General features: G+C 30.9%; 2 protein-coding genes across 4 annotated transcripts; both read right to left on the bottom strand.

Moving 5' to 3' along the window:
• Positions 1-3143: 3143 nt before the first annotated feature.
• On the bottom strand, positions 3144-7831 carry LOC145167320 (uncharacterized). Of its 3 annotated transcripts, XR_013741069.1 has the most exons (4): positions 6858-7831; positions 5804-5862; positions 5562-5705; positions 3145-3743 (listed from the first exon to the last, which is right to left on the bottom strand). XR_013741069.1 is itself a non-coding variant. In XM_079086491.1 (3 exons), the coding sequence occupies exons 1-3, from the start codon at positions 7774-7776 to the stop codon at positions 3570-3572; spliced, it is 1152 nt and encodes a 383-aa protein (XP_078942617.1). In that variant the 5' UTR covers positions 7777-7831; the 3' UTR covers positions 3144-3569. The 3 variants fall into 3 exon arrangements, 2 of the variants coding, with proteins under 2 accessions (XP_078942617.1, XP_078942618.1); XM_079086491.1 differs by lacking the exon at positions 5562-5705 and having other exon boundaries at positions 3144-3743; XM_079086492.1 differs by lacking the exon at positions 3145-3743 and having other exon boundaries at positions 5549-5705.
• A 1287-nt stretch (positions 7832-9118) lies between these two features.
• Positions 9119-9739, bottom strand: LOC145164702 (uncharacterized). The gene has a single exon (XM_079083406.1). It carries the CDS (start codon positions 9737-9739, stop codon positions 9119-9121), a length of 621 nt encoding a protein of 206 aa, XP_078939532.1.
• Positions 9740-10351: the final 612 nt, after the last annotated feature.

Below are 10351 nucleotides of genomic sequence, written 5' to 3' on the forward strand. Positions count from 1 at the left end.
ACTCGGTCCGTTTCCCGGTTATTTAGTTCTCAGTTCTGCTCGGTAAGGTTCTGTACCACCAATGCAAATTCTTATTATGGAAAAGAACGGATTTCACACATACACACACAAAAAAAATTAATTTATAGGATCTGATGTCATTCACAGGTAAAAGTTGAGTTTATATGCTTAAAACAGTGAATGAGACAACTTTATGTACATGTTTTAAAAAAATGTTCCACCTATAGATATTCAGTTTTAAAACAAACATATTTTATACCATTTTCAAAAGAATTAAAACATAATCAAAATATAATGCTAAAAATCTGTTTTGCAAATAAAAAATATGTTGCCCATAATTGTTGAACATACTTAATACCATTTTAAAAAGAATAAAACACCTTAAGCAGAACCGGTCCATGATTAAAATACAAACAGATGACTTGAACATAGTTATATAAAGATCAATCATTTTGGTTATTTCATTTGAGCAAAAGCCAAATTCAAACAAAATACAAGAGATAGTATTTTATTGAATAATAATTCGAAATCATAAGAAAAACTCAACGATTAATTATAAAGAAGTACCTTTAGTTATCAAAGAAGCAGCCAATTGCATTAATTTCCATAAACAAAGAGCAACATTTATTGGTCAAGAACCTGTAGAATAATATAGTAATGTAAAAAGAGGCCCTTTATGAGGTATAGTGGTGGTGGTCGAAGGTGGATCACAAGAAACCACCCTAAACTAAAAATTAATATATGAATTGGAAAATACATATATGTTAGGTTATCAAAAAGGAAGGCAGAATGTTGAAGATCATAAGTGTTAGGTTAAATCACAGCTTTTGCTCCTGCGCACCACCACAGTCTTCTGAAAGTTGAGGTTAAAAATCTTTAAATATATGGAAATGAAATTAAAAAAAAAATCAGCCAAGCATTAAACCCAAAACAGGCGACATCAAAGTAAATTGCTATAATTAACCAAACAGAGAAAGCTGATACATGGATTTAGATTGAAAAGGAAAGAAGTGAGAAGAGAAAAGTAAAAAAAAAAAAAGATGTAGGTGAAATGAATTGCAGGGAAACCTTTTGGGTTTCTAAGAAACTGTCCCCGACAACATTGGCCTTTTTTCTCATTAGGAAAATTAATATCTTGAAAACGAAGGCATCTAGTAAATGCTTTGCTCATCTCATTAGGACTGAAGTGAAGGAGCGTAGTAGAGCTCTGACTTCACCTATTCGTACCTATACAAATATACAAACAAATACATTGAGATACAGATAAATACATAGATACATACAAAAAAACGCAGATCAACACCTAAACATACAAATACATATATATACACACAAATGCGTATAAATACACATAGAAGCACATAAATACGTAAATAGATACACACAAATTCATAGAAATACCCAACAATTCAAATATACACATTTAGATGAAGTATTTTTAGAAAAAAATACAGACAAACCTAAATTGTTTATGTGTTCATAGATCTGGACCTAGGGTTTTTGACAGAGCATCAGTAGTAAAATAAAGAAAAAGAAAATATGGGAAGACAAGTGATTTCACACCTTTAATCGAGTCTGAGACCTGCAAACTCGAAAATCAAAAAGATAACTACAAAAGACAAAACCAAACCAGAATTCAAGATCATACATGTGTAATAAGTCATCTTACCGTATATGTGTAAACCAACTGCCGATTCTCTACCACAAGATCATGATTTCGATGGTCGATGGCGGAGTGATCATGGCTTGCGATGGCCTCCTATAATTGAGTTTGAAGATTGGGGTGGCTAGGGTTTTTCATTGCACCGATGCTTGAGGAGGGTGCCCAGGCGACCGAATATGGAGTAGGGTACAGGTGATCGCTTGCGATGGTCTCCGATTAAGGGGAGAAGTAGGAGGACATTGATGGTGGAGCGTTTTGGTGATGACAACGTAATAGTAATGCGACGGTGTTGCTATGATGCGGAGCTGACGACTATGGTAAGTGGTGCGAGGAATGGTATTAGGTGTGAGGTGGTGGTATAAAGAAGAGTGGAGGTAGGGGAGGGTTATATAAATGTGGAAGGAGATTAACTGTAGGAGTGCGACATTGCAGGGGAGTTGTTGGATGGGATAGGGAATGAGGACCGAGTCAAGAGGATCGAGGCTTAAAACTTATGTTGACCAGTTCACATTCAGTATTATTTTAATGCATAAACTGATTATAAATATGGCAATAAGGATTGCACCTCTTAAAATTCAGCAAAACATGCTAAATGCTTTTTAAGGTATATATATATATATATATATATATATATATATATATATATATATATATATATATATATATATATATTCATAAGAATAAATATATGACATGTATATTAATAAGTATATCCATACGTATATAAATTTATATATGCATATTCATAAGTATATACATATACATATGAATAAGTATATGCATAAGCCAATTAAATACATATGAATGTGATTATGTATATGTGCATATGCATATAATATTCACCAAAAATTCATTTTTTTGAATTTTTTTAAAATATGAATTTCAAAATATAAGGAATATTTTCGCTTATTTAAAAAAATTAAAGAAATTAAAAAAAATAAAAAAAAACTATAGATTTTTTCAAATAAGTAAAAATATAACTTATATTCCGAAAGCAATATTTAAAAAACGATTTTAAAAAAAATACATTTTCAATGCATATTCATATCTTTTTTTTGTGCATATGCACATTTAAAAAAAAAACATATGCATATGTAATCATATAACTTTTTTATTTCAAATGTTTTTCTACATTTCTGTTATATATGTATATAAAAATGCACATGTGAAATTTGATATCTAAATTCATTGTGGATAAAGAAATGTATCTTACAAGACACACCAAAAAAACGTCATAGTATCTCGATTTACCAAAAAATGCATAATTATTTTAAAATTGTGTAATGCATGACTTTATGTAAAATTCAATGCTAAAAATGCATAAAAACATGTTAAAATTGCATAAATACGTCCATTATGAACCTCATATACTTGGATTATGCCATTTATCTCGTCATAACGAGAAATCGTTTGAATTCCCAACTAAGATTCTAGGAGTTTTGACATAACAACAATGAAACTCTTGATTTCAACCCAGTTTAACCACTATACATATAAGACCATGAACTCTGAGTTTCGGGTTTAATAGCTAAGTTGAGTCGAAATCGAGAGTTGCATGGTAGAGGTGAAGTTAGGTTAGAGTGAAGGGTGTCCATGGACACGTGTGGAAACAACCAACAAGACACCTGTGGTAAAAAAAGAAAAAAAAAAAACTTAAACAAATCTAACAGTTTTGAAAATTTTTAAATGTATGTCATTAATTTAGGAGTATAATGTGGTTAACGAAAAAAACAGTTTCTATAGATATCATCCTCTATTTTTGAGCATTCAAACATGTAAAAAAATATCTCTGAATAGAAAAAAGGGGCAAAAACCCTAGAAAACAAAATTTATGAAATTGTTTGGGTCACCGGATGCCATCTACCGTCCTCAACCTCTGTCCGTCATCGCCTCCTTCGTTAGCTAGCTAACCATCTCTGCCTATTTTTTCCCATCCTTTGTTGTCGTTGGTTGGTTCATCGTCTACCGATCTCCATCGATTCTTTGCACATTTCTGTTGGCCTCCTCCTTCTCCATTTTCTCCGATGACCGGTCGTTTTTCTCTTTTAGGTATCAGGCCACACTCGACTCCTTGATGTTTCTATATGGTGTGTAGAATGTTGAGCGTATTGTGCAGAGATAAATATCATAATAAAACAAAAATGAAGCAACTGTGATGGTAATTTATAAGTCAAACTCTAGTAGTCAAAAAGGTTAAAAATAGATGTACTGTTGTTAACTTTGTAACTAGCATGAGAACAAATAAAACTGATTACTCTTTTGTTTTCCAAATATTAGTTTATCTAATTAATTTAACATTGTATTTACAGTTTGAATTAAACTATTTAGAATAGTTTAGTTTTGGCATGTTTTTATTTACTTATTGTTTATATGTGATGTAATTTGGTATATATATGATAACCAAAATTAAAAATTGATTTATTTATTTTGTTATTTCACATAAAATGGACATCCGTTGATTTGAATCTTAGATTCGCCACTTTTACATATCATTTAAATCAAAGCTCCAAGATTCTATGAAACATGAACCCTATAATTTTTTTGACTAATCTTGTAACTTTAGGTTTAATTTATCTTGCAATTTTATGCTTAATTTCATGTTATTTTTATCTTGTGATTTTGTGTTGTGGTAACTTTATGATAGTATAATATATTAAATATTGGATATTTTAAATATGTTGACTAAATTCTTTAACTGTATAATTTATTTGAAATAATATATAAATATTAATTAGATATTTTAATAAAACAAGTTGATATATAATAAGTAACTAGAATAAAAAGAAATATATTTCATAAAAGTAAGAGGTAGAAAAAACGATAAAACTTTGAGATTAAAAGTGTAAATTCATATTATTAAAATTGAAAATTATACAAGAAACCATTCCATTTCTTCGTAATGCAATGCGCATTCAAACATCTTTATCTTTGCAAAAGGCAGTTTCACAATGGTTGTCTCAATAAACTCTACTTAAAAAAAAAAAACTCAATTTTATCACGTATTCACCAAGAAGCACTCATAATTAACGGGCCCGGGCCCGGACTCATGTCCCAAAATTAACATTATATTAAACACTAGGTTATAACCCGTGTATTACACGGGGCTACAATTTAAAAATAACAAAAATATTACATAGTAAATGATTTTGTATAAAATAATAAACAATAAAATTCAAATCTATATATATAAATAAAAACTAAGAAATCAAAAAATAAATAATATTTAAATTGTACTGACATTTTAGTGAGAAATCCAACTACTGAACAATAAAATGAGTTTAATACCATTTAGTACATCATTTAAGTATATAAACTTTAATAAAACTGACTGTAAACAAACTCTAATTGAACACAAAAGGCTGCCCAATTATAGTTTATAAATTTCAAAATACAACGTTTTAATAAGAAAAAATCAAAATGAAAAGGCTACCTAACTATAGCATTTATGATTTTAAAGTATAATGCTTTGATAAGTAAAACAATTCAAATAAAAGTAAAATTGCAAAAGAAAAAAAAAACCTTTCATTTTTTGTTTCTGTCACAAACACAAAAATGAGTGATCTGATAAACTGTAACTCCTAAAAGTAAATTTTCAAAGACAATTTTATAAGAATACTCAAAGTTTGATTGAATGACCAACAAAATACTTAAAAGTGCTGAAGTTCAATTGCATAGTCAACAAAATAATATTGTAGTTTAAAATAATTTTGCAAAAACTTTCTCCTAGAATTTGTGGTTATTTTATGATAATTTCAGAAAGCATCAGATGTCCAGTTCTGATGTCTAATAGTAGGTCTGCCAAATCTAATTTTTACCAAAAATATTAAAGTAAGATGCTAAAAGTTATAGCATAAGGTATGATGTAGTGTACGAACACACACCGAGAGCACACACATACCAAATTTCATATCTCACATAATGTTTACATGCCAAATGTTGCTCGATTGAAGTCCAACACAGATCCACGCATAATCAGCAAAACTGACCAACCCTAAAGCAAATGTTGTATGTGAAAGCAAAGAAGCCAAAAAATTTTAAAACCCTACAGTAAAACAAATTTCAATTTTGAGCCACATATAATCTTAAAGAATTTTTTGCATCGGTTATTGTTCAATACAAGAAATTAGGCAAAGAACTTACAACTTCATCATTCATTGAATAGTATGGAAAGAAGGCTCCAAGAAAAGCAAGAGTTCCAACTGCCACAGTTGACATCCATGTCATATGTACCATGAATGTGCATTTTTCCCAAAAGAATCACAAATTTATCTCAAAGATGTCTCCATATTCGTACATCGAAAATAAAAAACAAAGATATTATTGTTCTTATTTTAAAATCTGTATAGACAAGAAGATGAAAAAATAAAAAATAAAAAACCTTTAATTCCTCTCACAGATCTATCTCCTCCATTGGTTTCAAGGTGTTGAGGTAAGTAGTGGCATTGGTGTATGGGTGATCTGTGTGAGTGTGTGTTTTATCGTACGAGACACACAAAGAGAGAGAGAGAGAGAGAGAGAGAGAGAGAGAGAGAGAAAAAGAAGGGAATGCAACAATGGTGAGTGATATATGTTTGTACAACTTAGGTTTTGGATCGAGAGTGATACATAGAAGGACAAAAACATAGTGGAGGGTGTTTGATGGTGATGGCGTGGTGGTGGTTGTTCCTATTTGATATGTGGCTTAGGTTTTTATGGATTGAGATATATTGGGTTGGGAATGGCGTGGAGAAGAAGGTCTTAGGGTTTTAGAAAGAGCGACGTCTTCTGAAAGGGAGACCATGGGTAAATCTTCATAGAAGAAGAGAATAGAGGCGTTATAATTTCATAAAATCCGGCTGCTAATTTATAGGGTACAATTTAGAAAGTCTCGGATTTTATGCAATCCAGTTAAGAAATAGAAGATTAAGATGGGATTTGGTTTAATTTAAACGGAAAAAATAGAGAGTATTAAAAAAATGATATGTGTCAAATTAGGGCTCTAAAAGAGTGACATGTGGCAAATTTAGGATTCTTTTATTAGAAGAGGTATATTCTTATAACTTATACTTTATGCGGTAGATATCATATATATATATATATATATATATATATATATATATATATATATATATATATATATATATATATATATATATTATTTAGTTTTAAGCATTCTAAGCTTCTAAAAATGAATTGAAGTCCTCCCGAGCCTTACGCATACGAGGTGTGATACACAAAGATGGTGACGCCGAAGGCGAAGATGTTGAAAAGCGTACGTGACGACAGGAATCATTGGACTTCCTTTCTCCACCACCTTTCGTCTTAAGAACTCCTTTCACATCCTTATCAAACAAAAAGGCTGAACTCACTGGCAAAGTAGCGTCATTGCCGCTCGTCTGTATTAGCTCTAGTGGCAAATCAAAGTAAAGGTTTGAGGAAAAACCACTCCCTCCATCATCATTAAAAAACCCCGATGACCTCCATGATCCACATTCGAATTTTTCAAGAGACACCCTCCGGGAGATCACATGTCTAGTTTCTTCTCGGTCCTCTCTTCTACTTCTCATGACCGGTTTACCCTTACCAAAACCTGGCAAGAACAAGCAAAGAGCTCCGCATCTGAAATCCTCCTCGTTACGTTTCTTTGCCTCTATGATTCTTGTGTAGTCACCATCTTGTGTTGTTTGACCTCTGGGCGTACTATCAGCACTAGCACTCATGGTGCTAGTTTTGATGTTAGTCAGGTCAAACTCATCATATTGTACAGATGGTCTCCCTCCACCACAAGACTTGCTTCTTTGCAGGTGGCTTTCTTGAAGCCAAACAAGACGAGAAAGAGCCAAAGAGTGTTGATGGGATAAAGAAGTGGCCTTGGTTGAAGCTCTTTCTAGAGCTTGATCATGGTCCTTGCTTTTTGTACTTGGTTGAACCCCACGACGTGATGAACAAGCCGAATTCGGGAGACTGGTGCTAAGATACTTGTTCTTTTTCGGCATCCAATGCACTGGTTTTTTGGTGGTTTGAGGATTTGGTAAACCTGAACTTGGATATTCAATAATTTCTTTCATAGAAATCGGATCTATTGAAATCTGTCTCTCTTTTTGTACACCATCTTTAACGATCTCCATCGACATTGCCACAATAATACTAAATTCTCGGAAAGATCCGGTTACAAAGTAAGGATAACCTATGCATGTACATATATATGTACATCATGGAAGAAGTAAGAAGGTGGATGGCATGATTTATTCCAAAGATGATGTTGTTCAAAGTAGTGATTAGCATGTATTTTTCTTTTCTAAGAAAATGGTGATGCCAACGTCATCAAGAAGGAAGTCAACAGATTACTTGTCTGCACAAAGTGATGAAACAATTCTTTATATGTTTATTTCAAGTCAACTCCAATATGTCGTTGAAGATTAATATCGGCACACATGGACATCGATTTTGTATAATTTCATACACTTGGATGTCATTATCATTATTATATATGAAAACATCTCTCCATTTTGAAATGAGAAAGCCTATGGCGGGAGCGTCAAGTACAATCTCCATCCCTTCTCTCCACTCAGATTAAGAGGCGCTTCCCTCTCTTCATAACAACTTTGCCAATTCTGCATTCATCTACATACGAGTACAGTACCATAACTTCCCTCCGGGGATTTTAAATACACCCGAAAAAAAAAGTCGAAACCACATGTTTAAAACCATTAATAGTAAATTTAATTAAAAAAATATTAAAAATATAATGATAGTGTACAGAAATGATTACCGGTGACGACTTTTTCAATGTTTTTGTTTTGAGTAAAATACAGAAATGGTCCTTGTGCTTTGGTTTGATTTTCAGCTTTGTTCCCTAATGGTTTATGACTATTACATTTTTAGTCTTTGTTTCATATAAAAACATTAACTTATTCTTTCTTTTTCTTTTTTATTTTCTTTTAACAATTAATAATAATAATAATAATAATAATAATAATAATAATAATTATTATTATTATTATTATTATATAACAATTTTATTTGTTCTTTATTATAATAGAGAGTTTGTATAGATTTCATATAAATTTTTTTATTTTTTCAAATTATATATATATATATATATATATATATATATATATATATATATATATATATATATATATATATATATATATATATATAAAACAAAATTTTCATTCGTTAACCTAATAAAAAACTATTTTTATGTGTTTATTTTTATATATTTGTCGGTATAATTCAAGGTGGTTAACATTTTCTTTCGTTATTTTTTTTTTAAATTACATGGTTTTTTTTTATAAACTTTTCGGTTTAAATTCGAGTTTGTTTACGTTTCGAACAATAAAAAATAACGATCACAAACAATTAAACGAACAATAAAAAAATATAATATGATATTTTTTCACAACTATAACAAATAAAATTATCATTTTCATTTACTACCGTTTCATCAAACAATGTCATATTTTAATTTTATTAATTATCAGGGACATTAACTACATGAATATTACAATTATTACGTGGTGCATTCTGTGGAATATATGCATTAAGTCGAGCATTATACAATATTTCCCATCCAGCGGCACGTTCTGATCTGTGATGACGCCAAAGTGACAAAACTGTAGGCATTAGATGTAATTCTTGTAAATCAACTTTTACGTAATGGCCATTATAAACGAATGCGATAACAATAGATCTATAATGTGAAATATCTTGCAGACCATGCCAAAGTGTAAAACAGGTCGAAGAACCTTGTTTGTCTAAAAAATAGACAATTACACCATACTTATTAGCGATGAGGAATCCAGTATCCGGCATAATCAACCAATATTCACTTTGTGCATAACCAAATCCAGTGAAACTCAACGAGTGTTGTACGTTGTTTATATCATCATGAAAAATCATTGCATATCGTCCCCAATTTTCTAATAACTCGTTGTATAAGTCTGAGCGGATTTGACGCCAATAATTTTGACTATGCCCGAGGGAGACAGCTATTGCCCGAAATGGAAGGATGGGGTCAATGGCACAATGATGAAGATAAATGGAAGGGGTGGGGAGTGTTCTTATGGACAAACCCTTTGAAATTATTTCCATTAATTTTTCAGTGTTTTTAGAAAGTTATAAGTTTAACGGTTAAAATTTTAAGTTTACATGTAGGAAAACTGTCAGAAAAGTCCCAAATTTTTCAGTGTTTTTAGAAAGTTATAAGTTTAACCGTTAAAATTATTTCCCGCCAAGCACCCTTATCGTAATCGGTTCGAGACCGCCAAACGATTAATCGCCGATTAATCGGCCGCCAAGGCCGATTTCTGCAACACTGGTTAATATATATTAAATTGAAATATTAATATATATATATATATATATATATATTGAAATATTAATATATAGTGTATTAAATTAAAGTAATAAGGGTTGAAAATAATTTTTCAAAATAAAAAAGGATATAAATTGAAAATAAGTTTTAACTAAAAGGGGTGACGATGTAAAAATTATTTAATACACATTTGAAAAAGTTATTGTCTCGATCAAATTGATCGTAAATAAAAATGTGAGAATTATGATAATATATACGTCCGTCCAATCAATTAGGGGTTATTTAAAATAAGTCAAAGTGGTATTGACCTTTAAAGTGGTTTTTATCTTAAAATCGGGTGTGTTTAACAACACCCCTTTCCCAGCTCCTGCAGACGCTTGGAGAATCGT

The sequence above is a fragment of the Lactuca virosa genome, chromosome 3, assembly GCF_052849685.1.
Source record: "Lactuca virosa cultivar CGN04683 chromosome 3, Lactuca_virosa_CGN04683_v6, whole genome shotgun sequence".
Taxonomy (NCBI): domain Eukaryota; kingdom Viridiplantae; phylum Streptophyta; class Magnoliopsida; order Asterales; family Asteraceae; genus Lactuca; species Lactuca virosa.